This window comes from Rattus norvegicus, chromosome 7 (assembly GCF_021556685.1).
Source record: "Rattus norvegicus strain SHRSP/BbbUtx chromosome 7, alternate assembly SHRSP_T2T, whole genome shotgun sequence".
Lineage (NCBI taxonomy): Eukaryota > Metazoa > Chordata > Mammalia > Rodentia > Muridae > Rattus > Rattus norvegicus.
In genome coordinates, this window is record NC_141540.1 from 133,396,122 (window position 1) to 133,424,018 (window position 27,897).

Genomic DNA, 27,897 nt, shown 5'->3' on the forward strand with positions numbered 1-27,897 from the left:
TCACCTAATGATCTTCTGGAAAGCAGGTGCATTGGCAGGCAGTGGAAGCTGCTGGAAAACCCGACCAGTATTAAAGAGTAAACCTTTGCTGTCCTGGGGCTTTTATAGGAGTGGGGTGCATTAGCGTTAGATCATTACAAAAGCATTTTGCTGACTACTGCAGAATTAATGGCCCTTTTACAGCTCACAGTTAATGACTGTCAAGAAGCAAGTTTATATCTGTTCAAATTGTAATGTTAAATCAAAGTAGCCAGCTGCCAGATGCATCCAGCGAACGCAGAGTCCTTCTTGTGTAATAACATTTGATGCTTCCCTTATACCGGCAGCTTATTGGATTGCTGTTAAGAACCAAAATCGTCTTGCATGTGCTATCTGATGTACATTTATGAAGGCAAGAACCAAGCAAGGGGTCCCTTTAAGAAGAGACCCTTGTAGAATTTTTCACCCTAAAAGCATGCAAAATGGTTATGTATTCAGCCTCTCGTTTTAAGTAGTTTTTTGTTTCAGTGAAAGCTCATGAAGGCTGTAACTTCATTTCCTCATTACTGAATGTAGACACCTGATGCGAATGCATTCGGCTCTCGCTCCCTTTTGTAGGTTGGCTATGTTTCTATTTACCATTTTCTTCTGTCTGAGGAAAAAGAAGCAAGTCTTCCAGTCAACTACCGCTGCCTTCCCCATGTGCGTTTCCTCCCAATCATACGTCCCTTGACTTGTCCAATTGCTTCTTCCTTGGATTCATTTAAAACAGTCTAGCAAGAAGCTGCTGCCTTCTCCTGCAGAGTCCCTTAGTCCCTCTCCTCTTTCCATTATGCGCTTCCTAAAAGACACCTCTCTACCTGTATCTGCCCCTCACTATTGCCTCTGTGGACTGCACAGCCCACGGTCCCCACCCACGCTTCACTGGCTTGAGGAGAACTCTCAGAATGACAGATGGGTTTCAGCCCTCTACACACATGCCACTCTCCTGCTCGCCACTCTCAGACTACTGCTGGTACAGTCCTCGCTTTTGAAACTTCATCCCTGTGGGTTCACAGTTGGGTTTGTCCTTGTCTTTTAAGTCATAACTGCTCTTCTGGCTTCAGTTCTGCACATATGTGCAGATATGCACACATATAGGCATATATAGACACATATATACATTATACACATGCATATGCACACACATACATGTACATCTATATACATAAGCACATACATACTATAGATTCACAGATAGTGTGCACACAAACATACATGCATACTTCTGTCCAGGCCTCATGTCATTCCTGGACACTGGATTAGGTGCCATTCCTTTAATTGTCCCAAGATCTTCTAATCTGCTCATTTTTCTTCCTGTCTCCTTTCTTTGGGATTTCATTTTTATTTTAATTACTCCATCTGTTACATATGATACATGTTCACACACACACACATACATACATACATACACACACACACACTCACACACACATACACACAGTTATTTTCAGGAAAAAATAGCCAAAAATTATGAACATTAAAATACATAGGCATGTACCACATATATTTATTTATAAGTTAAAAAAATAGATGAAATAGTCCTCTCAACCAGTTAACATCCCACAATGATTAGCATACTGTATTCCTACTGAAAATTCGGCTTCAATGATTTATTTATTTAATTATTTAAGGTTAGCAGAATACCCATGTGTAACAATGATTACTTGTTGAATGAATAACTGAGCCTAACTAATTGTTTTTAATTAGTAGCTCTTGGATCATTACCTTGGTATTTCTCGGCACTGACAAAGTTAACCCGTTTTGTTTTGCTCTGTACTTTCATTCCCACTGGCTTGGAAGCTAGTTCATATGTTACACACCTGTGGAGGCGGTGAGGTGGGTTTATCGTTCAAGTGGGGACAGGAAATGAAACACAATATGCCTTATTTGCATGTTGCTAATTACTATTACAAACAAGTATCCTGCACTGCCAAGGCATGACAAAATTATGAAATACATTTTCAGTCAAATGAGCTCTGGATCTCGGGTACCACACTGATCATCTGGCCGGTCGATGAACTTTTGTTAGCTGCAACAATAAGATATTTCCAGTCCATAATCTCACTCCTGGCTACAGTAGTGATCCACAGTACATATAGACACATAAAATGTACACACGCTTGCCGTTCCATGTATGAACCTTGTGTACATAAGCGAGATGTCTTTGTCAATGTGACACCTACCAAAGACATTTACAGAATGGTCCCCAGGCTTCCCAGCATCTTCCTTTTGTCACCTGTACACAGCCTGCTTTTGTCAACCTTTCTTTGATCTCCCGATTGCCTTCGTTCAACTCTTCCTCTTTGTTGGTGAAAAACTGGCAATGTGAGCTCAGGGCTAGGTTTTGGCATTTGCTTTGGTTTAACTCAAGCAAATCTTTGAGCCCCATCGCTACTCTCCTACAGTACCCCCAACGCTGTGGAAGCCATCCCTCTCACCGTCTGCCCACATGCTGTATTCTTAGCAGACATACTGCTATGAATATTTTATACAACTTCTAAAATTAGGTCCATATTTCTGAGTGCCCCCCCAAACTGACAACTACATCTTCCTTGCCTTGCCCCGCCCCAGCACTTAAAAAGACTAGTGTGGATTTCATACCCCGCTTGTTGAACTTTTGAATAAGCTAGTCAATGAATCCCTTCCATGCCATTCAGAAAGTGATAAGACTCTTGGGACCTCCTGTAGGATGGCTTATATGAGAAACAATTACTTCAGGTAATCAATCCTATCAATAACACCAAGAGAGGCAGGGGCTATTAACTCTATCTCACAGGGAGTTGGGCGCACCTCTCTGTCAAATTGTGGAGCTGAAATCCAGGCACAAGTCTCTTGAATTTTACAGCCCATGCTTCCCCCCCTGCTTCTGACTGTGTTTGGGAGGTTCCTCAAGCTCTGGAAATGTAGAACAGTGATTAACATAGAGAGCTGCCCTTTCAGTTTCCTTTATGTAAAAATAGATATTTATCGCTTGATTAGCAAGCAGCACAACCTACTTATCCTGCGTTTGTTTGCTAGGGCATCGCCGCTGTGTTAACCCAGTTAGAAGGCACAGCTCCTCTGAGAGCCTGGAATGCTGAGATGGGCAAGGTTTTCTTTGCAAAGATTGGAGTTCATTGACTGTGTGATCACAACACGCATGTGCTTAGTCTGCTCATATAAAGCTGTTCCTGCTCGCATCAGCTTTACTCGCCTTCTTTCAAAAAAAAATATTGCTTATGACTCTATAAACAAATGACCTGATAAAAATAAGGGTGGGTGAACACGATAGCTCTCATCCTCCCATTCACAAATGCTCGTTCAACTCTAATAGCTAATGTTGCTGAGTCTCTACATACAAATTCGCTCAAGAGTCCCTCAATGTCAGCGTGACCTGTTACCGAGCCACCGTAAGCTGTTTATTTCATAGTGATTATAACTTGTTTAAATTTGTGTACTCAGAGGTGCTGTCTTTGAGTCTTAATCATGCTAAGTTACACTGAAATAACTATCCTCAAATTCTTTTCAGCTTTACTGTAGTAAAGGTACCCTTCCCTTCACAAAGAAGGGCTATGAGCGCCGATGATTGCCTTCAATCAGAGACCTAAGTCTGTAGGGTGTGACTCTGTTCTACTGGTTCTGTTTACTAGTGAGTATGTGGTGAGTTGTAAGACTTTGAGAGCAGCTTTTAGAGGGCAGGACCTAGCAGCTATCTTGACCAGGACTTCTTCTTATATTCCATTAGCTGGAACATTCCATATCATGGCACCTAAAGATGAGAAGATTGTTAAGCATTGTGTTCTAGGCCTAGAAAAATAAAATAACATAACACATCATACAGACCCTGTCATGGAGGAAAATTGTATGGACCAAAATTGTATCTATTAATACATGATGAAAGTGTTTCCAATAACAGGCTTTTAAAGTCAAGTGTGAGGTAAAACGTAAGAGGAGACATGAGCATTTATACCTACCATACAGGGATAACCTGGCTTTGTTTTTAGTACATAAAACATTAAGTTGACCCCCAGCATAACTAAAAAACCCTAATAAATAAAGTCAACCTTCATGAATGGGTGTAAAGCACACTGGTAGGAAGGTAGACTAACAACTGGTCATCACTTACCATAAGTGGGTAAAGGGGAAGCCACCATAGCAAATAAAATAAAATAAAATAAAATAAAATAAAATAAAGCTAAATGTATTTTTCTGGGGAAGAATCTGATGATTTGGGGAAAGAAATGAACATTCTTATAAAAAATATGCAATTTTGAATTATATCCCTTCCATCTATAATGCCCATCTATACTGATTGTATTCTGATTTATGCAGAATTCTTTCACTGGTTCAGGAAGGGTCTTTAAATACGATTACGTTTCCATCCACACATCTCTGACAAGAAGGCACTCAGTCTTAGAACTACTGCTTCCCATGACAGAAAACATGTCCATGTTCACACTTCGGTCAGAGGGCAAAGCCTTCCTATGCCTTGAACAAACATCTAGAAAGCATTCATCAGGAGACAGACAAATGGTGTAAAGTTAATTGAATTCAGCCAATAGCAATAGTGGATTTTTAATGAGTCTTCTTTAACTTCATACTGCCTATCAAAATATAATGGCTTCTGTATTACTGAGAAGAGTTCCCGTGGTACACTACAAGGAGCAGAGAACAGTGATGATCATCCACTGAGAGACCTGAAGTCCTAGAACAAAGAGCACCAGAACTGTGACCAAAGAAGGCATGCCTAAAGAAAGAGTGGTGTCAGTGAAAATCCTTAAATATGGATTTATTCCATCAAATGGACTTAATCAATCAAGCCTTTGGTTGATTTGAGTTAGGTCATATTTCTAGCGATGAATTCCAGTTGACCAAATATCTCCAAGGTGAATCCATGCATTCAGAAAGCAAGTTGATCTCTCTTTCTCCTTGCCTAACACTATCACCTAGAACTGGGACTGATCACAGCCAGTTCTAGTGAATGGAGGTCTTTGATGCTGATCCTCTAACCACATTCCAGACTGCCCTAAAGACCTGATCATCTATATACCCCACAGGTAGAGCCTGTAAATGTCAAGAAGAGGCAGAGGCTCTCATTTTAGGGCAGCCCTACCACTTCATTTGTGATGCCCATGACTAAAACAGCCACAGAAGAAAATGAACCAATTTCTATAGCTTTCTTCCCTGATGAAGATGTCTTACTAGAAAAAAAATCAGGTCCTAGAATAAAGTTAATTCAGAATTAAATATCAACTGTGTAGCCTCAACTGGATTATATAACACTCAGAGCCTTAAGTCCCTTTTATATAAACATGACCACCTACCCATATATTACAAAATTTGTTTGAGATTTAAAATACTTCATTTCATAAAGTCAGCTGACTTTTCAAATTAGAAAAAAATAAAGAGCCAATGGCTCTAACAATCATTTAAATAGCCTTGCTAGGAATTGTCCTGATATAGGTATCTGTTTTAATGCCTCTGGTGGAAATTTGAAGGAAGGAAGAAGGCATCTTTCTGTGAGAACAGGGTAGCTCAGGAATGGAGCTGGTGAAACTGATGCTTACCGGTGACGCAATGCTTACCTCTTGATGAACACCACCTCTCCGGATGCCCGCAGAAGGCATGGTAGAAAGGGATACTTAGCAAAGACTAGAAGATCCAAAGCATCTGTTCCTCAACCAGGTTGTGCTTTGCACAATCACTGAGCCCTTGCCCATTCCTTCCTGGCCACTACTCAATATTGCAGCAGTCATTGCTTGCCTGAGAGAAATCTAGCCCTTCCGGAGGAAGTAGGACTCTTTTCAATGTGTCTATCCACACATTTGTCAAAAATGCAGACAAACAGTATGTATGCTTGTTACTTTAATATTCTCATAATAAGAACTATAAACTGTAAAATCTTATTGAAAATGTACTGAGGACTTACACAGAGCAGGCACCATATAATGTTCTGAAAACCTCCCTAAAGTAGATTCTGATATACCCAATTCACAGAGGGAAAAAAAATGGGGGCACTGCAACATATTTCAATAGACAACTTGTTCAAAAGCACATGTTTTAGTTTTAGTTTCTTATTTTATGTATGTGAGTGTTTTGCTTGTGTAAATGTCTATGTGCTCCAAGTACACAATGCTCATGGAAGTCAGATGAGGGTGATGGGGACCCTAAAAGTTGAGTTATGGAAGGTTATGAGATTCTTTGTGACTTGCCATGTAGGTGCTGGGAATAGACCCCCCAAATCCTCTGGAAAAGCAGCCAGAGTTCTTAACCTGTGAGCCATCTTCCTAGCCCAACATTGTAAATGTTTTTAGAAGATGTAAAGACTTCTAAATAACATCAAAGTCTAAAACAACAACAAAAACTACTAGGACTATTACAACAACAACAACAACAACAACTACTACTACTACTACTACTACTACTACTACTACTACTACTGAGCACTCATTCTGATGATGCTGTGCGTGAAGTTAGACACTCAGTCTTGTTTTACATCCGCAGAAATAGAGGCAGCGCTAACAGTCTGGTTTGTAGCGAGGACCATTTTCCAAGTGGACTGAGGCAAGTCTGAAGATGTTGGGTGCGGGGACCACAGTAGATGAGTTATTTTACAGGATCCTCCAGGTAGAGAAACTTCAAACCCCAAAAGTCAGAATTGAAAGCTCGTCTCTCATCTCTGCATCCATTTACCTATCTTATTCTGCCATCTCCTACATTTACTTGACGTCACATAAGTAATTGATGAGATAGGAAACAAAGCAGATAGGCAAACAAGAAGACTGACCCTCATACCCGCTCTCCTGTGTTCTGCCTGCAGCTTTTCTGATCATTTTCTGAATATTTATACATACAATGGTTATCTTTTTGATGTGTCTGATGTTCCCACACTCACTCTAAATTTTACTGCACAAAGACTGAGATGTTTGTATGCCATGACCGCCATTATGATGGTCAAGGATTCCGTGATGAGAAAGGACATATCTGTATCAGATAAACTCGCTATCTAGACTCTACTAAGACCTGATATGGGAGGGGAGCTCGATGATAGGACGCTTGTAGGTGTTGGCTCATAAGCAGGAAAGAACCAGAAGAATAAGCAGACAACAGTGACTCTTTAGACCTTTGATACCTCTAACTGCTGCTGTGTGTGAACACAGAGCCTTGTGGGAAAAACAGATGGCCTGAACCTGGAAGAATGGCCCCTGAGGTGAAGAAAGAAGAAAAGGAGGGACCCAGCAGTTTAGACTGACAGTGACCAGTCCTTCATGTAGAGCAGGAGGCAGAAAGACCGATGCCCAACCCTCAGTCAGACAAGGAGAGTCAGGCCACGTTTTCACAAAGAGCTTGACGAAGACCCACAGTTACGGGGAAGGTGGTTGCGAGCTTTGCTAACTACGCATTAGTGGGTTGTACGCAGTCTCAGTAGAAACTAATAAATGGGCCAACCTGAAGCTCAAGAGAATTTAAGTCAGACGAATTTTCGGTTAATTTTCTTTTTAAGACAGGTCTCACTATGTAGACCCAGGCAACCTGTAGCTCACTATCAGACCAAGCAGGATTCTAACTCATGGAGATCCACCCGCCTCTGCCTCTGCCTCCTCTCAGGTGCTGGGATTAAACGCGTGCATCACCATGCCCAGCCCTAAATGTGGAAATTTAAATTTGCTATTGACTAACCAATCTCTCACTTTTCTCAAAACCTCCAAATTTGCCTACGTTAGGTAGTAGCTACCTTTCATTATTCCTCAATATAGACATAAACTACAAATTGCTGAGTATTTCCTACCATAAAGTACTAAGCAGGAAAGCACCATTCAGCTCCTGGCATATATTAAGTACAGCAATATCCCACAGGCAGCCGAGTGGAGTGAGGTTGGGAAATTGCTTAGGCTTTATTCAATCTATTTTATGCAGTCATGCTTGAGGACGCAACATGGATCCTGGGAGTTAATTTTAGACTACACTTCTGGCCCTTGGGGAAATTTTCATATCTCAACATGCTACAAGCATCACCAGAGTTTTTTCTCCTCAGCATCTACGGATGTGTTAGAATGAGAACTCTCTCTGAGAGACAAGCTGTGCAAGGTACTGGCGAGCTGGTCAAACCAGACTGATTACCTGAACCTGAATCCAGGCTCCCCACTTACTCGGCACATGACCACACACTACTCACGTCGAGAGGACTAGCCACCTCAAAGCATTTATCTGAGAAAATTAGCAATAGAGACAGCAAGTACCAAATCAATACTAGCCCGTATTTTCAAACTGGTCTGTCCAGTAATTATCCCCCCCCCCACTTTACTCGAGTTACTATTACTCAAAGTACTATTTAATAAATAAATACTGGGTGGATGAAGGATGTAAGTAAGCATTTGCTGGAACTTCTTTTTACAAATGTAAAGTCAGCCATGACACCGCTTAGGATAAATTCTAATTCCCAGAGTTTGCTGTTGCTAAAGAGTGTAACGGTGTCAAGACATAACACTTGGCCTCTAACCAACTCAGGAAAACCAGTACTAAGATGGGCTAGACAGGCAGCTAATAGTTCCTCTCAAGGAGAGTGGTTGGGCCAGCTGTTCAATAAGTGCATAACTGGCCTCCTGCTGTCTTGGTTTCTGGTGGACTTGTGTTCACAATACTTGGGTACCATGCATGAGAGGAACACACCAGGCATCAGAGCTATTACTGTGACTGAAAATGGGTCCTTCCCATGTCACTGTTTGTGCTACACAAAAAGCCAGTAAACAAGACACTGATACATAAGCAACAAGGATTCAGTTGCAAATGAGGGGACAGAAACGATAATAACAGTTCAACAGATACATGTGTAAGGGGAACCTCTGTTTATAATTAGGGGACATCACAAACATATTTTTGAAGTCTAAATTGGATCTCCTCATGAGCCTTATCTCTTGGCTGCTATGATAGACACAGGCAAGTGTGTATTCCATACATTATGTGCCATAATGTAATATAATGTAACATAATGTTAAATATAACACACATCCTTGTAACTGTATCTTTTGCCAGGACCACGTGGCAAACGCTATGCATGTTTTGGAATAAGAAACATAGGAAAAACCATAATAATAGCAACATAATGGCAACCCGTTTCACATTACATCAGTAGAAACAGACAGCACAAGGCACGTTGACTGTAGAGCCCATGGACGTCAACACGGACAGAGTCCTTCATAGCTCAAGAGTGCATGGCCGTGTCTAACACTGGACTCAACCTTCACAACCAACTGCAACTTAAGTATCATTTCGGAATGTGCAAGTTGTATGGAAACACACGGGTAGTGATGAACAAGGTTCAGATGGGAACTTAGTGGTTCCCTTTGCAGTCTGAGGAGTCCACTCCTAGAGATGTGGAGGCTGATGGAGCCCACTAAAGACAGTAAGTGTTGCCTGTAAGGACAAATTGAAAATGGCCAACAGGTGAGCGCAGTGGGGAGAGGCTCAGTGTGCTGATGTCCCGGGCTTTAGCTGAGTAAGTGGAAGACACACGGGAACTGTCAGTGCCACAGCTTTCCAAACTCATGATAACGGTCAATATCTCAGTCTTGTGACCAACACTGCATTAAAGCCAAGGGAAGGGCTCTAGGGTGTCCTGGAGCTGGGAATTTTAATATCAAATGATTTCTTCCTTCGTGATTACGGGACAATAACTGACACATTTTACCTCTGGGATGTTGTTAAAGTCAAATGCAATTTCCAAACCCTCCCATCCATTCTCTATTAGTCTGTACATATTCAGAAAATATATGCGTAATAAATAAACGAGTAACCATCACTTGGGCCGGAATGTTAATTTAAAGGAGGAAACATCCTGCCATGCATATACAGCAGAAACTCATAAAGCACATGTGATCGGACTTTTTTGTAGACACTTTTAAAGGCTCTAAAATTTATGTTTATAGAATCAAATTAAATATATTTTATGCTCCTGATTCTTCAATTCTTCAATTTTTTTAAAAAGTAGTCCAACGGGGGAAATGCCATCTCTCGATTAGGCCTTGTAATGCAAACCTAAAGGTATACCCCTTTGCCGAATCCAGAAATGTCATCTTCCAATGACACGTATTTATTCATTATGTGTCAATTGAAAAACCCAGAGTGTGAAAAGTATCCTGGTAAAAGTTTAGGAGTTTAAGGGACGATCACATATTATTGCTGCCCTTGTTTATGCTGTAGTCCAGCAGGAGAGATAAAATGGGGGGTATTTATAGATGTGATATGTGCTGTAGTATTGTGGCTATGGACAAAATATATCGGGAACTTAAAATTGAAGATACTAGTTGATGAAGTCCCAGAGGAGACAGCAATGGACCTAGTCTAGCGTTTCAGTAATTTATTTCAAGGAATATACAAAACCAACTGGCATCTGGAACAAAGGGAAGGTGATATAGACTAAACCCCTTGACTGAAACCCTAAGAAAAAGTGAATTTCAAGTACCCAGTTAGGCCACCAATGGGCATTCAGATATAATGCCAAAACACAGATTACTATGGGGTGTTACCTAATTAAATTTCACCCCGACCTAGAAAAAACGCTTCAGTACTCCAGTGGAGAAAGTGTGCATTTTTAAAACCATGAACCACTTCTATGATTCTAAGGTTAAATCTTGGCAGTTCCTCTTTCCCTCTTTTTAAATTTTTAATGTCAAGACTTTGGAGTTCTGCCTTCCACTTCCTCTGAAGTCAGTAAAAGACACATCAGTAGAGCTCTAACTTCCTGTAAGAGAGAGACAGCTCAGCAGCTAGCTATTGAATTCGACCCCAGAAATTGTAACTGGAGAAGCAAATCTGGCTTTCTTCACTCGAACTGACCTTGAACAAGACACAGTATCTCTGAGCTCTGGGTTCTCTGTGTCTGCGGAAGAGCATAAGATACGTGAGCTTTAGAAACTATATGTGTTTATAAAGTATTACCTTAAAGGATTAGAACAAGAATGGAAAAGTATAGCTCACCTGTTTTTGTTTTTGTTTTTGTTTTTTTGGTTCTTTTTTTTTCGGAGCTGGGGACCGAACCCAGGGCCTTGCGCTTCCTAGGCAAGCGCTCTGCCACTGAACCAAATCCCCAACCCTTGTTTTGTTTTTTAATTGGATACTTTATTTATTTACATTTCAAATGGTATCCCATTTCCTGGTTTCCTCTCTGGAAACACCCTCTCCTATCCTCCTTCCCCCTGCTTCTATGAGAGTGCCCTCCCACCTACCCACCCGCTCCCACCTCCCTGCAATGGCATTTCCCTTCACTGGGACATCGAGCCTTCACAGGGCCTCCCCTCATAATGATGCCAGGCAATGCCATCCTCTGCTACATATGGGGCTGGAGCCATGGGTCCCTCCATGTGTACTCATTGGTTGGTGGTTTAGTCCCTAGGAGCTCTGGGGGGGTTGGTTGGTTGATGTTGTTGTTCTTCCTATGGTGTTGCAAACCCTTTGAGCCCTTCAGTCCTTTCTTTAACTCCTCCATTGGGGACCCCACGCTCAGTCCAAAGGTTGGCTGCAAACTTCCATCTCTGTGTTTGTTAGACTCAGGCAGAACTTCTCAGTAGACAGCTATAACAGGCTCCTGTCAGCAAGCACTTCTTGGCATCTGCAATAGTGTTTGGGTTTGGTGTCTATATATGGGGTGGATCCCCAGGTGGGGCAGTCTCTGGATGGCCTTTCCTTCAGTTTCTGCTCCATGCTTTGTCTCTGTATTTCCTCCCTTGAGTATTTTATTCCCCCCTTCTAAGAAGGACTGAAGCATCTGCACTTTGGTCATCCTTCTTCCTGAGCTTCATGTGGTCTGTGAATTGTATCTTGGGTATTCCAAGCTTTTGGGTTAATATTCTCTTATCAGTGAGTATATACCATGTGTGTTCTCTTGTGACTGGGTTACCTCACTCATGATGATATTTTCCATTTGCCTATGAATTTCATGAAGCCATTGTTTTTGATAGCTGAGTAGTATTCCGTTGTGTAGATGTACCACATTTTCTGTAGTCATTCCACCGCTGAAGGACATCTGGGTTCTTTCCAGCTTCTGGCTATTATAAATAAGGCTGCTGTGAACATAGTGGAGCACGTGACATTTTAATGTATGAGAAGGCTTACATTTGGCACTGTTCAAGAGAAAGACCAACCACACCAGCAAGGAAAGAATGCTTCAACCTAAAGTTAACAACAGACTATGTACTGCTTACGGCAGCTGCGAGAGACTCAGGATCACAGACTCAGAACAGCCATGTGTGGCCTTTATGTCTCTTAGTTAAGACTGAAAATATGGGCAGTTTGTCCCTCTTTGTCCTGAGACCCCGAGTGGATACCTAAAACTGTCATTGGTACTATATTTATGCCGCTATCCAAACTGTGACACAGTATAATTTATAATTTGGGCACAGTAAGAAGAGTCATAACTATAAGACAATACAGTTATAAATTTACACCGTAAGAAAGGCTTCACAGATGTTCTCTCTCTTGGAACGTCTTAGCACGTTTGCCTTTGAGAGCATGCTTAGCTTCCCTCTGGCATACCTAAATCGCCAGCCTCACACACGTTGGTCTTGGGAATGCTTGTGGGTAAATTAAAGGCTACTTGGTGCAAGTGACACAGCACTATACCATTGGTCTGAGCAGGAAACAGTGACTAAGCCAGGAAGAGACATTTGGATACATTGGAAAACCAACTCATTGCCCAAGCCTGAACTGAAGAAGGGAGAGGGCATGGACTTAGGCTGCATCATCCAGGAACATTTATTTCTGGAACTTAATACTTGGGTTTCGGGGTTTCAGTTGACCCAAGGCAACCAAACCAAAGAAGGTAGAACCAAACAGGAAGACTAGATATGAGGATCCTGAGAGGCTAATCACTGACAGATTCCTGGTGAGTTGGTTTTCAAAAAATATCACTGTGAGCAACAATAAAAATACTAAAGGCCTAAAGTCCATCTGGTGACCAATTGCATAGGAAAGCCACCACTGAGGTCAGAAGCTCTGACTTTCCTAGCCCTGTTGTAACTTTCTGGTGTCCTTACCTGGTGATGTGAACCTTCCTTCAAAGAATACCAACCACCAGGACTTATTGGCACTCACTTTCTTAGTTGTGAGTATAGTTTTGTATAGCAAAGCCACTAAAGTCTCTTTTGATTAATAGTCTCTCTCTATGTCTGTCCCTAACTCTTTCTGTGTCTCTGCCTCTCTGTCTCTGTTTGTCTCTCTCTGTCTCTCTCTGTCTCTCTCTATCTCTGTCTCTGTCTTTGTCTCTTCTCTTTCATGTCCATCCACACCAAGCTATCAGCAGTGTCAATCTGGTGATAACTTGTTCACGGTGTGGTTCAAAATGCTCCTCCGTTCTCTGAACTGGCTACGAACTGTTTGCCTTTGGAAAGCTTTCGAGTGGCATCATTTTCTCCTATCAGGTGACACAAAATACCCGTTTGTCTCTGATGTGTGTGAGAGTACGTGTCACATTGGCAGCCAGTAATTCACAGTCCCTAGCCTGGCTGATTGGCTGGCTGATTGAAGACTCCTGGCATGGGAACAAACCTCCACTCTGTCTTCACTTGTTTCTCAGGAGAATTCCATAAGGATAAATTTTCTTTGGGCTCTTCTTTAGTTATTTGGGGATACAAGCTATGTGGGGTGAACACGAAAATTGTTGATGCCTTCGCTGCACTACCAGCTTAAGCATTGATATTTAAATTAGATCTTGGTAGACATGTGTCCCGTTTGGAATGATGTGTAGGGAGCAGTAATTGCAAGTTAGAAACAACGAAATCAAACAACCCTATGTTGAAGTGCACCATTCTCCTCTCTATGTTCTCACAGAGAATATTTGGAGAGGTACTCACTCCTCATTAACGCCCCCAAAAGCTATATCTCATCGATTTGGGTTTTGCAAATAGTTCAGATTAATGGTATTTCTCTAGATGCCCCATTTTACTCAATTTTCTCATCCGAGATAGGCTGCTTAGTCACTAGAAAATCTGACCCTCATCTTCCACTGAAATTTGGAAGAGTCCAGAATCGTGGGTCCTTTGTTCAAAGCCCCCTTTAATTCTTTGGGATGAGCCCATTAGCAGCAGAGGTTGGAAGCTTTCCAGGGTAAATGGGCCAAGGGCAGCATTTGATAAATGACTGGAGAAGCCACACTTGTCCCTGCAGTTGGAAACAAAAGGACAGAGGGCCTCGTAATGAATGAACACAGGGGCCAAGAGCAGCTGCAGAGCTGGACAAGTAACCTCAATGGAAACTGCTTGCTTTGCTGGAAGGATCACTCCGTTTGATAATTAAGAAAACATTCTTAAAGCTTTGATTATTTGTTCGTTTGTTTGTTTGTTTATTAAAAACCAACTCTGAGACATGGTAAGAGCTCCAAATGAAGAGCGGCTTACTTAGTTCCCTAGCTAGCTTTCAAAACCTTCCACAAAGCAGTTTAGTCACTGGTGGTCAGCAAGCACCTCAGAGATAAATAAACGAGCCATCCTTGCCTTACTGTACCCTAATTCCTTGACCTGGATATTTAACTGCAGAATACCAATGCCCAAGACTCCATAATGCACTTTCAACTCAGCCTAGAAAGTTCCAAACACAATCAGTGTGTGCTTGAAAGACGTGAGCTCTAACGTCTTCACGCCTGATAACATCCAAGATACTGACTCTTCCACCCTTAGAAAACTTCCTTTTGCTCGTGGACGTTGGTTTTCACAGAATTTTTTTGTGACTGCCTCTTTGAATACACCTGTTCCATAAAGAAATTGGATCTTAATTAATGATCTCCTACAAGTGGTTTCTAATTGGCAGGACGTCCTGGTGGACCCTGTTCACATGAGTATCACCGATTATCATGCCACTTTCATGAAGGTCCCTGGTCTTGGCTTCCATCCAGGCTGTTAGGTGAAATTAGGCTCAGAAAATCTGATTATTACCTCCCCAGGGGAATGGCCAACAATAACTGCTCGTCTCAGGCTACTTGCTGGGGCTGAGGTGTTGCTAGTCATAAAGCCAATTTGTTAACAATTAGTACTCATTTGATTTGTTGCCTGTTATCGATTTTAATCACTTGACACAACACTTTTGGGAAATTGGACTCCAAAAAGTATGTATGGAGAAATGTTTAGCAATGAAACCTCTTCAAAAGCTACTGTGATTCCTAGCCAGAGTCAAGTATACAAGTAATTATTTTTGCTTTTAAATCCTCTTGCTATCCTGTCCGGTATAAAATGTGCTGGGACAAGGACATACTTCTTAATTAGCAGAGGTTTGACATAAGTCAGTGTTGGAACAAAAGAAATTGGCTCTTGTTAATCTGCTTTGGCTGTCTGTGCTATATCTTTAAGGGACTCAAACGACTAGCTGGCAACCCAATGTAACTCTTTGTGAGTGTGACCCCGAATGGACTAATTCCTTTATTTGCAGATCTAAGCTTCATCTTTAAGTCTATGCTCACCTTTGCCTATTATAAATTCCAAGTATAGAGCCCCAAATGGAATCACTGTGCATTACATCAGAATGTAAATATCACCAGTGTCAGCATCCTGAAATATTATATATGACTTTAATAAAATTAGCATAAATGCTATATGCGTTGGTAATTTATCTAAGGAAGTCTTGTATTTATCTAATTTTTTAAATATAGATCTACACACAACATGGTGCTTCAGATGTCTGTTTAATGGACATGCCCTTAATATCTAATTAAAATATTTATTATTTGTTCCAGTGTCACCTGCTCACACTTGCTTGAATGTTCCTTATTTGCAGTAGGACACTGTGCCTTGCACTTTTTTCTATGTGCTGATCTTTACAGATAATCCATTCAATCATTTCTATAGAGTCAAAATTAAAACTGAATGAACCCCACCCCCCTACACACACACACACACACACACACACACACACACACACACACACACACACTCATCCTTACTTATACCATCCACAATTTTCATTTGTTTCTGGGCTTATTTTCTAAATTTAAATAATTACTCTGATTTGCCTACCCTATATTAAATAATGTTGAAAATATCTCGCCTTTGCAGCAAAACAGGGAGTTGTGAACGAAGTGATTTCTGTTTCTCAATTTTTATTACCATATTAGAGGCTTATATCAACGGAGAAATTAAATGTATGCTCTTTCAAAATGCCCTACGTTCAACCCTTCTATCCTTAATAAACAGAGATGGTATTGACACAAGTGAATTTTGTTTAACCACACTACATTTGCTTCTTAATTAGTGAATATTCATCTGTCATCAGCAGCGGCTATGACACCCCACCCTGCTAACATGTTCTGTCATAAATAATCAATGAGGCACTATTAATATTCATGAGCTGGAATCTGTGTAGTCATGTGCACTGATGCAGAGACAGGGGGAGTGTTGCCATGAACTGACTGGAAACTCTGTGTGTATCGTTGAGTGCAAGATACTTCGGAACGCGGAGAGCATGCACCCTGGCTTCTGCTCTCCGCTACCAGCGGTGTGTCTGTTTCTGGATCCAAGTGACTGATGACAAACAGTCCTCAAGTCTGGAGGGAGATTCCCTTTCAGCTCACTTGCCTTTCAGTTCTGGGGAAACTAGAAGATTTGTGCTCTCTCTCTGCTTCCTAGAATGGGCTGCAACTTGTGCACTTTTCAGAAAAGAGAGGAACACTACAAACTGCTGTACGAAGTTTCCCAGGTGAGTGCAGGTCTGTGGGCGAGCAGCAACTAAGCAGCCCGGCTTTGTGTGCGCGTCTGAGCGACGGGAAATGATTTCTGGCTTGCTTGATTTCTGCCTTTTAAGTGCATTTCGGAATCGAGGGCAGGCTTGCCGTTTAAGGGCTTTTTATTTGAGGTTTGGGTGACAGTTTTCAGTTTCCTTGCCACTCCCCCTTCAGATGACTTCCTGTGGGATTCTTTTAGCATTTTGTGTATCTGCTGCCAAGATGTCTGTCAAGTCAGAGGAGCAGCGCTGAGATCCCGGACTGTAATCTTTTGAGAGACCTCTCTGGTTTTGGGATCATGTTGACATTTGAAAATCAATTGTATCATTGTCTGCATAAATACTGGGAGTTAATAGGTCTGTGATCTCAGTTATTTTGAATAGACAGGAAAAGTTTCTTGCCAAATCTGGTTAGCCAGAGGAAATTATTTGATTAATGAGACTTTTTTTTTTTTTGGCTTTGGTTTAAGGAAAAAAACTTGGTATTTTTGTATAAAGGAAAATATATGACATGTCTTCAATTCAAAAAGAGAAAAACAATTCTTCTTACCATCTATTCTTGGCTCCTTGTTCTACTTTCTGTCTGTTTATCACTATAAACTAATTGCAAGCAGTGTGCATGTGTGACCCACGGAAAATCATATAAATTCAAATATCTCCTTAATGTGTATCTGAGGGCTTTTCTGGTTAAAAAAGGGACGGGGTGGTGGTAGAGACTATACAGTCAGCTACTGTAATTTCAATATAACTATTAATTTACTATTTATTATTACTATTTACTATTTATTTTAAGCAATGCTCACATGCAAACGTGTCATCTGGCAGAATAAAGTTTATTTCTCCTTTCTTCTAGTCTGCCCCAAATTTCACAGGGCCACTTTGTTTTTTGGTTTTTTTGGATTTTTTTTTTTTTTTTTTTTTTTTTTTTTTTTTTTTTTTAGATATCATTGCTGATGAAAGAGAAGGTTGGGACTTTGGTGGTCTATGGCCCTGCAGTAGCCCAGTGCCCACTGCCTACTGGCTCTCTCAGACCCCCTCCCTCCCGCGTGATTCATTTCACAGTGGGCTAATTACAAAGTGGATTTGCTACACATGAAACAGCCTCCTCGGTTGCAATGTTAATGCACATTTTCATGGTAATGTGATCAGAGGCTCATTAGCCGGTTTCCAAAATGATCCTCTGCATTAATTAAATATAAAAAATGATTCCTTTATCACCAGAGAGAGGAAAAAGAAGATTAACATTGTTAATTACACTGGGGGGCAATACCTTTGGCTTTCCTTTCCAAAAGGAAACCTATAAACTTGCCTAAGTGCGAACTAAAGTAACGCCGTCTCTTGGATGCGTGCCGTTGACTCTCCAAAACTGTCTCCAGGTGGAGCACTAGCCTTTAGTTTGCTTCTTAGAGTTTGACTTCCAGCTTTGGTTTTCTGTGGTCAAGGACCAGGGGGATGGGTTCATCAATCCGTTGGTGGTGGTTTTAAAATCCTAAATCCAAATTATGTAAAAGCATAGTGTGGTGGCGCGTGGTGGGGAGGGAGCCTCCCACCCCCAATTAAGCCAGGCATACGATGTTTATATCCTGGCCGGCCAGGGTTACTGCATGCATACATCAGGCAGCAGTGTTTGCTCAAATGCCGGAGCCCTTTGTTACTGATTTTGAGAATGCTTCCCTGTGAGTTTTGCCTTCAAGTGCTTCCCAAACCTTGAGCAAACAGCTAAGCCATGCGCTTATTGCCTCTGCCTAGTGTCCCCCATCCATTTATTTTATTCTCTCTACTCGTGAGCTGCAGTACTTATGGTCTTTAATAAAGGGGTGAAATGAAGGATTAGCTTCCATTTAACTGGCTTTTATTAAATAAGAAACCTCAGCTTAAAGATCTCGCCTGCGTTTTCCAAGAGGGACCCTCCCGCAGCGCATCTCGGGCTTTGCCGTCTATTTTATTGAGTTAATGGATAAGATAAGATATCAAAGGGAAGCAGTGATAGGCTCATATAATACACCGAGGGGCTGCAAACTATTTTCTGTTTTTATTTGAGGAAAGGCAGCTCAGAGCGGACATGAAAGTCAACACAGTCTCAGCCAGGTGTTCCGGAGGATACATAGCTGCCTTCTTCCCTCCTCCCACCCCAACCCTGACCTCCCCCACTCCCCACCTCCAACCCTGACTCCCCCACTTCCGACCTCCCTCTCTCCCCACCCCCACCCAGACCTCCCTCACTTCTGACCTCCCCTACTCCCCACCCCCACCGGGACCTCCCCCACGCCCCGCCCCCATCCCTCAGTCCCCACCCCTTGAGATGAAGCTACTTACTTACACCTGACTGCCCAAAACTGTATGTTTTATCTAGTCAGAATTCCCTCATCACCCGCATTTTATTTCTTTATTTTTAAGCACTGAGGAAAATTCTGGTTCTTGGGGCGGCGGGGAGGGCGGGATCATGCAAAATTAGCAGTGACTCCCTAATGTGTTCCCACCAGCAAAATGCATGTTCCTTTACCATAGGAAGGATCTTTATGGTTTTGAACGGTCCACATTTCCTCTCTGGATTTAGTGAGCTGATAAGCAGGCCAAGTAGAACAGGGTTATAATTGCAGGGGAAGAGGGAGAGTGCTCCCCGGAGGAGCCTAGTGATGCAGCCCGAATGCTGTACTCAGGTAGCGGGCGCTACTCTTTATGTTTTGGTGATTTTGTTTTTGGCTTTACACAGGAGCCCAGACTTTCAGTTGGCAGAAGAGATGGGCCGTCACCTCAAGAAAATTATTTTCAGCTGGGGTTAGTCTGTGGTCAGAGTCTAGTATGAGTGTGAATCTAGGGCTGGGGCAGGTAAGGGTAACCTTTCCACTAGGCAGTGTCACGTGCCCTGTCTTGCATCTGATAGCTTTTACCTATGCCAGGAACACAGCTGTTTTCTACGGTGATCTATTTTATGCAAAGGTTATTTATTAACCTCCTAATTAATAAGTGGGTAACTCAAACAATGCCCTTTATTGACAAAAGCTGAACTGCCCATTTTGTATTAATGTGATTAAACAGCCACCTGGTGCTGAAGCTGGTCAGGGATCTCTGGCCTCTTCTTCTGAGTGACACCCAGCACTGGGGTCTCATCTAACGGTTTCTTAACTTCATCGCACCTATGTGTCATGTGTGTAACTTTTGGGTTGATTAAGTGATAAACTTATCAATGGCGTGCTTTGTCCTGTTGAGCAACGTGTTAAAAGGAGGAGCAGATGTGTAAAACTTCCACAAAAAATGTGTTTATTTCGCTTAAACGTGAAACTCTGTTCTCGATTGCCAAATCAGGGACAAGAAGTTAACTTACCCTCAACCTGGGAAAGCCAGAAGTTAGGTCATGCGGGTCTCTGTGTGGAGTCACTGTTGTGACCCTATTCTCTTTTGAGTTGATTTTTTGTTTTTTTATGAGACAGGGTTCTTTTATTTATCTCAGTAACTGAGCACAGCAAAGACGTCTGTCCCTCCCCAGCCTGGCATCCATGAATCCACCGCACGAACCGGATATAACCTGAACCGAAAGCAACACCAATACCACTGGGCATGATGGCGGATGCCTGTACCCCAAGTATTCTGGAGGCTGAGGCAGGAGGGTTGCTGTGAGTTTCATGGTGGTCTGGACTGCAGTGGAATAAACTGTCTTAAAACAAACAAACAAACAACAACAACAAAAACTAAAAAGCTAAAAACTAACAATCACTTCCTGTGCTATAATCACTGTCCTGGACGATTTCTCAAAAAATGTGTAATCCTTCACCATCATTTAAGAATTCTGTTTGTTTCCAGGTTTGTGGGTTTGTGTGTGTGTGTGTGTGTGTGTGTGTGTGTGTATGTGTGTGCATGTCTGTTTATCTGTCTGCCTACTATGCTTGCTGTGTGTGGAGGTCAAAGGACAACTTGTAGGAACTGGTCTTTCCTTCTACCATGTGTTTCCTGGGGATCCCACTCAGGCCACAGGGATTGGCAACAAATGGCCTTTACCTGCTGAGCCATTGCACCTGCCCCCTTTCCCATCATGTTAATGTTAATAAGATCTCTCCTTTCCTACAGGGTTTCTCAAATCCACATTGTTTTTTATCTTCTGCTTTTTCTGGGTTCTTTCAGAAACCCTTCAGATACCTATTTTGTCTCAAGCTATGCAAACCCAACTCAGAACTTCATGCCAACTCTCTCCATATTTTCCAAACTCTAGTCCCATTGCTTTCGGAGCCATTGGCTGGAAAGGGACATCACTGTCTTCGTTTATGCCATCAATAGTACTTCTATATCTCCCCCCCCAGCCCTCCTCCTCCTCCTCTTCTTCCTCCTCCTCCTCCCCCCTCCTCTTCTTCCCCCCTTCCTCTCCACACCTTTTCCTAACTCTGCCATCACTGTAAGAATGTCCACTGTAGGATTTATTAGTGGGCTGGCCTACCCTGGTCACTATGCTGTTATAATTTTCTAGGCCACGCTTCCTGGGTCCCAATCCTTATCAAATGATAGTTATTCTGTCGTCTTCTCCAGGTGCAATTCCTGTAGACCCTATATTCATTTTAAACCGCTTCCCAACTGTGTGACCTTGAAGCTTTACACTTTTACCTCCAGCACTATTTCTTTGTCACTAATTCAAATGTCTCCTCAGGCATAGAAATTTTAGGAATTGTCAGTGAAAACACATTCTATCCTTCCTTGAGATCACTAGATTCTCAGGATTCCTTGAGATATAGATTCTTTGTACCTATTAGAGGTTTCTTTTCTTGCCTTCTGGCATTAATTACCTATTTATGGATGTATTAGAAGTTTCTGGAAGGCAGGTCAGGTGCTGTTGTGTTCTTAAACCTATGCTGCCCGCATACCCTCATTTAGAACCATTTAGAATCAAATCTTCCCATTCACAGCCACATATCTGGAAGCTGCTTTAAACCAAGGGCAAGTACCATGTACAAGTGAGTGGAGGTCCTCTTAACAAGTTTTCCAGTCTTATATAAATGTAGTCTAGAAAACGGATCATTAGTAATGGGATTGTGGCAAAAAGGAATACATGGTGTTATGCTTAGACTGAGGATCCTAAGGCATATAGTCAATTATATAAAGCAGGCCATGCATACAAGACTCAGAGACACCAAAGAAATCAAATAGTAGATGGGTTATGTGTAAAGAGAAGCCCAAAGAATAAGTACTAGGATGTCACATTAGTCTCATTTCCTGGTACAATCCTGCAATGAATTTCTATTTTATTTACCTAAGTGAAGTGTGTAGTCCTTACAACCAGAAGAATAAATGAAGGCATGTTTCAATAATGTCTCACTTTCGTTGATTATCCAGCAGGTGACAGAACCCTAGATATGCCGTTCAATTCAATAAACTTTCTGTAAATAGTGGCTTCTTAAATATATGTCAGGCCCTAGCTTTATGATTGAGCACACAAAGAAAGTTTCAACAATCCTTAATTTTGAGAAATACGCAGACTGACAGCTGAGGGGAGACACATCGACATAGCGTCACAGAACGTTCTGTGTGAAGCATGAAACCCACAGATACATTGATGGGTGCCGGAGGGGGCCAAAGATACCGGAATGACAGAGACAGGGAACGGGGGAGGGGCAGAGGAAAATAAAACTGAAAAAGAAAAAACGGAAGAAATTCACAGAAATGTCAAAATCCAAAGTGGACTTGAAGTGATCTGGCATAGGGAAGCTCTGAAGTGTTTAAAAGAAAGAAGTCAAAAGAGAGAAAACTCTAGGCATGACTTTAGAGTAGGTAAGACCAAACTAGAGAGTCCCCTGTGTTCTGATCCTTTGTTTTCTTTATCTCCTCCTCCTCTTCCTCCTCATCCTCCTCCTCTCCTCCTCATCCTCCTCCTCCTCTCCTCCTCATCCTCCTCCTCCTCTCCTCCTCATCCTCCTCCTCTTCTCCTCATCCTCTTTCTCCTCCTCGTCCTCTTCCTCACCCTCCTCCTCCTCCTTCACCTTCAGAGGGAAGGATGGAGGAGGGGAAAGCATTGAGTTGTTGGCTCTGATCTATGTTTTGGGCCTGTGGATGGTAAACTTGAGCAAGAATACACTAAGGAAAACCAAGTAGGAAGTTTTTGTCAAGGGCCAGTCATTGTAGAAATAACATGTGACGAGGGCAAACAGGAGACCAGGTGAGGGACAAGCCCGTAGGATTCTGGCTTATGAGAGACTCTGTATGTGTACACACTGACAAAGAAAACAGTAGAAGTAAAGCAAGTCCTAGAAATGAAAAGAAAGCTGTTGATGTGACTCATTGACTCAACTACGGTCCCCCAAAGAATGGAATAGCAAGGACTGTAAGCAAAACCTTGACATAAACCACCATTGGACGTCTGCACCCAGGCTAGAGAGAAGGAATTGAGAATAGGGGAGATTTGTGTACGAGTCATGGAGACCCAGCTGGGAAACAGCAAAGGAGAAGAAAGCAGGGCAGAAAACAGAACTTGTAGGGTGAGAATGACTTGACCATGTGGGAGGGGCTAAGAGAATATTCTAGAAAGCAACCAATACTGTGGTGCATCAGAAAGATGGGAAAGAGAAGGGAGTATCTGTCATGTGCTTCCCAAGCGCTCACCAAGAAAAACCATTGGCTCCAGTTACTGGGAGTCCTTACAGCTAAAAGTGTCACTGCCCACCCCTTCAGGGGCTTCTTAGCTACAGAGAACCAGCTCACCCAAGGTCATTCCTCCCCCTGGAAGGCACATACATCCAGAGATGACTGACGAAAACATCAAATGCCAAAGAACTGGCCATCTTGGTCAGACCTGGGACCCAGTGACTGTCATTTGAGCTCAAGCGTTCCCTGCAGCTGTTGTTGGTCCTACCTCACAGTTCAGCCCGTGGCTCAATCCCACTTCTATTGACCAACCAGCCCTCCCCCACCCCACCATACATTTCAGGGATTACAATTAGGAAGAAGCACACTGGATTCTGTTTTGTTGTGCACTTACTTGGGCACCTGGCCTAGTGATTACAGAGCACGTTAGTATGGACATGTGAAAAAAAAAAGAATTCAGGAACAGATGGATTGAAACACAAGGTGGGTAGGCTGGCTATACATCCCAGAAGCTCAGCTATGACAGATTATGAGAGAGAGAGAGAGAGAGAGAGAGAGAGAGAGAGAGAATTGCTGCTAACATCTGAGCGTAGCTTTTCTCTTTTGGTTGCAAAAGCACTTAAAATAATCCTGATTATTAAAATTGGAAGCTATCTTTGCCTTTTTTAAAGAAAAAATCAGACCTTGAGCCATCGCATTCAGATAGTGGTGAGTTTAATACATGGCATGGAGGGGAGTGTAGCTCAGTGGTGAGATGCTTGCTTACCTGCTCTGTCCAAGAACATAGGTTCAGTCCTCTGCACCAGAAAAGGATCTTAGTTTCTTTTTCTAGATGCTCTTTAATCAAAGACATTTTTTTTGTTAGCAATAGCATTACATAACATTTACATCCAAGACATCTGAAGAAATCTTCAGTGTTAAGTTTTTAATGAAAATAATTTGGAAGTCAGCAAGATGGCTTAGCCATTAAAGGTGCCTGCTGCCAATCCTGATGCCCTTCGTTTGACCCTTGAACCCCATGTGGTAAAGTGAACTGAGCCAAAATTGTACTCTCACCTACACATACATACACCATACCTCACACACGTAGGCACATGTACACACACACACACACACACACACACACACACACACACACACACACATGTACAAATCAAGAGATGCAAGAAAAATTAAAATAAATATTTTAATGAGGCCACTTAATTTATGTAACTTTAATGAGTAAAGTCTCTTTTCCTACTGGAGAGATCAAAATACCACATTTCACTAAAATGTGCATCATTACTGAAATTCCTGCCACTTATTTAATTCATCTAGACACTGGAGGTCAGCCATCTCTAATTACGTAGCCATGCAAGGTGACACACAGGAGAGATACGTTATTGAAAATGAAACTGGTAGGAAAGCCAGAAGAGTGTACCACTCAAACTGTCTGGACTATTTGGGTGATTAGGATAATTAAATTAGAAAATTCTTTAATTTCAAATTTTATTGAAAATGTTTCTAAAATATATCATGTGATTTACATAACTACTTAACATATGTGCAGTTACTATTCATCTCCAGTCACGTTGGCTAGTAACAAATGATTGCATATCTTTAGCAAATAGTTTCTTAACTTTATAAGAGTTAAGTAATTAAGTGTAAAGATTAATTGATAGTGAAAAATCCTTCTACAGCAATCAGCCTTCAGTACATTCGTTTTATATAAGCAGATTCTCACATATTGAATCTTCACAAGTCATTTAATTGGGTGCTCAATCAATCTTACTAAATGATGAAGGAAGGCACCACTATTAAATCACTAGGCAATCAAGAAGAAGCCCTGGGTTGTGGTTCTGTGATTGATCTATGCTCTGGAAAAGTTGAGGATTCATGGCTGAGGACAGCGGCCAGAACAGTCTTCTTCGCTCCGTTAATCTGTAGTGAACAGCCTTCTGTTCTTACCCAACCTAGGGCAGGCACCTTCAGAAATGTTGGCCTCCTTCTCGTAACTCATGGGTTGAGGTACCCCTGGGTGGTAGATTTGTCTTCACGTTTCCAATTCTAGCAATGCAGCTGTGTTTCCAAAGTACCCATTTCTAAAAATCATCATTATAGCCTGTCCCACCTCCTCCTTCATTACCATAGCCCATTTTTTCTTTCCTAATTCTATCTCTCTCGATGTGGAACACCAGCTTTAAAACGGTTACTATGAAGAGTTAAGCACATCCCCCCGTCCCTATAATTTAGTTACATTAGTTCATTAGCCATTGTTTAATAGACGAATATCAACCATAAAGTGTTTTGTTCATGATTAAATGAAATGATACATTTAAAAGGTATAGCACATTCCAGGGGTGCCACACATACTAGCTCTTGTAGTTTTAATCTCATGTCAATCTAACAGTGACCTGGGGGGGATAGAAAACACTGTACCCATTCTACAAGACCTAGCTAATGGTAAAGTCCATTACAAAACCACATGTCCCATTTCCTCTGAATTGATCGGCAACTTTGAACATCTGGCATGCAGTGAGCATTTGGTAAATATATGATCGAGGAATGGAAAAAGGGAAGAGGCCAGGACTTGAATGGCTCTGGCTCATATAGGCAATCATGAGTTTGATGCCAGTTTGAGCACTATAGCAAGACCCTGTCACAAACACGGAATGATATGACACGATAGGGCATGGAATAGAGACAATGAGGGGAGAAAAGGGATAAAAGACACTATGTAACTCTTTCATTCAAAGAACCCACATGGACCCATATATTTTCCATTACTTATTGCATCAATTCTTCAACTAACTTAAATGAAATGTTTCCTCTATGACAGACTGATTGTGTCTCCTGACTTTCTATAAATTTCGATCTGGCATACACATCCTTTACAACTTCTTAACTTCTCTTCACTCTCTCCTAACAGCCCACATGTAAGCCAAACCCTACTGTCAACCCCTATTCGTAAATAAAGTAAACATTCCCATCTTCTGGTCATTCAACTCAAAATCCTTTTTGCCTACAATGTTGAAAATCATTTTGAAAAGCAAAACCCTTAGTTCTTGTGACTCTATTCGTGGTTTGCTCCATGAAGTCTTCTCTGGTTCAACCCAGAGTAAGGTCTTCTCAGCTCTCCTGTTCTGCAGTGCTCCACAATTTGAAACAGAGCCAGATATTTCTCTTTCTGCTTAGCTCTGTGGCAATGTGACAGTGTCACCATTTCACAGAGCATCTGAACAGGAGCAGGTTAGTTATACAAGCTTAATCCAGGAGAATAGTTCTCAACTTGTGGCTCAAGACCCATGAAGGGGTCAAAGGACCCTTTCACAGAGGTTGCATATCAGATATCCTTCACATCAGATAATTACATTATGACTCATAACAGTAGCAAAAAGCCAGTTATGAAGTAGCAAAAAATTAATTTTATGGTTAGGGTCACCACAACATGAGGAACTGTATTAAAGGGTCATAGTATTAGGAAGAACTAGTCTAGGAAGAGGAGATGTGTCCCAGTACTTTTCAGAAGTTGTAGAACTCCTCAGGGTATGAGTTTTGGATCATTTCCCCCAGGTAACCTTCTTGGCATCCCTGAACCCCAAAATACGAAGTACTTACTACTTCTGTCATAAGAAGTGTCAAATGCTCACTTTGTACACACATTGTTTACAGTGGCCTTCAGACTGTGGCCTGCAGACATCTCTGCAAACTAAAGACTGTCTTCTCTTTCTATATCCTGAGACTAAAGCCCAGTGCCCTAAAAGGTGTCCATAACAAGTGACTCACCAGTGTCAGCAGAAGGGTGTGAGGAAGGAGAGAGTCAAAGGAGATGAGGCCTTGGCCTCCTCTTTCTGGCTTGCGCTAGGAATATAGCTACAAACAGCTACAAAGTAGCGTAACATCTGTAGGAAGAAAAGAAAAAGAGATCTCAATTGTCTTTGTGTGGTGATGTGCTGTGGTGTAGATGAACATTTAAACTGAGTATCTAATATGGTGTTCATTTTTGTATAATATACAAAATGTGTATTATTAAGCGAATTGGTTATTTATTTATCATCCGCCCTAATTTTTTCTCTGCTTCCTTCTATGCTGTAAAATTGAGTAAGATATTTGGTGTAAGAGTAGTTTAATGTGTCTGCTTTATTCTAAATGATGTATAACCATTGATGAAATAGCAGTAAGGGCCTGGATAATTGGCCCTATGTATCCTGACACACGCTCCTCTTCGGGTGAACAAGAATTTGTGGTGATGATGTAAATATAAGCCATAAACTGCCTGCATGGCCCTTAATGATGATGCCTTTGGGCTTGGTAGTTAGCCTGGCCCTAACATGAACAACTCCCCATTGTTAATGTGTTCATTGAGGACATGCGAGACAAAGAGTAGGATGTGGGAATTGTTTTTAGAAGTTTAAGGTAAAACACGATTCAATTTAAGAATACATTTTTCTAAGAAGGGAAAACTCTATTGTTTTACTTATCGTGGCTATGACTGTAAGAGCAAGGGCATTTTCAACCCCCGGAGAATAGAGTGAAAGTATGGGTAATCCACCTTAAATAGTGAGCAGTAAGGGTAATCCACCTTAAATAGTGAGCAGTAAGGGTAATCCACCTTAAATAGTGAGCAGTAAGGGTAATCCACCTTAAATAGTG

The 27,897-nt window shown here is 41.7% G+C and overlaps 1 protein-coding gene across 5 annotated transcripts in view; it reads left to right on the forward strand.

Moving 5' to 3' along the window:
* The window catches only part of Pdzrn4 (PDZ domain containing RING finger 4), a 348,064-nt gene that overhangs the window by 181,988 nt on the left and 138,179 nt on the right, over nucleotides 1-27,897 (forward strand). The window contains 1 exon segment of one of the 5 annotated variants that reach the window (NM_001108107.2): nucleotides 16,367-16,677. The exons of the other annotated variants lie outside the window; for them this stretch is intronic. Coding sequence (NP_001101577.2) covers nucleotides 16,609-16,677 — 69 coding nt within the window. The 5' untranslated portion in view covers nucleotides 16,367-16,608. 5 annotated transcript variants of the gene reach the window in all.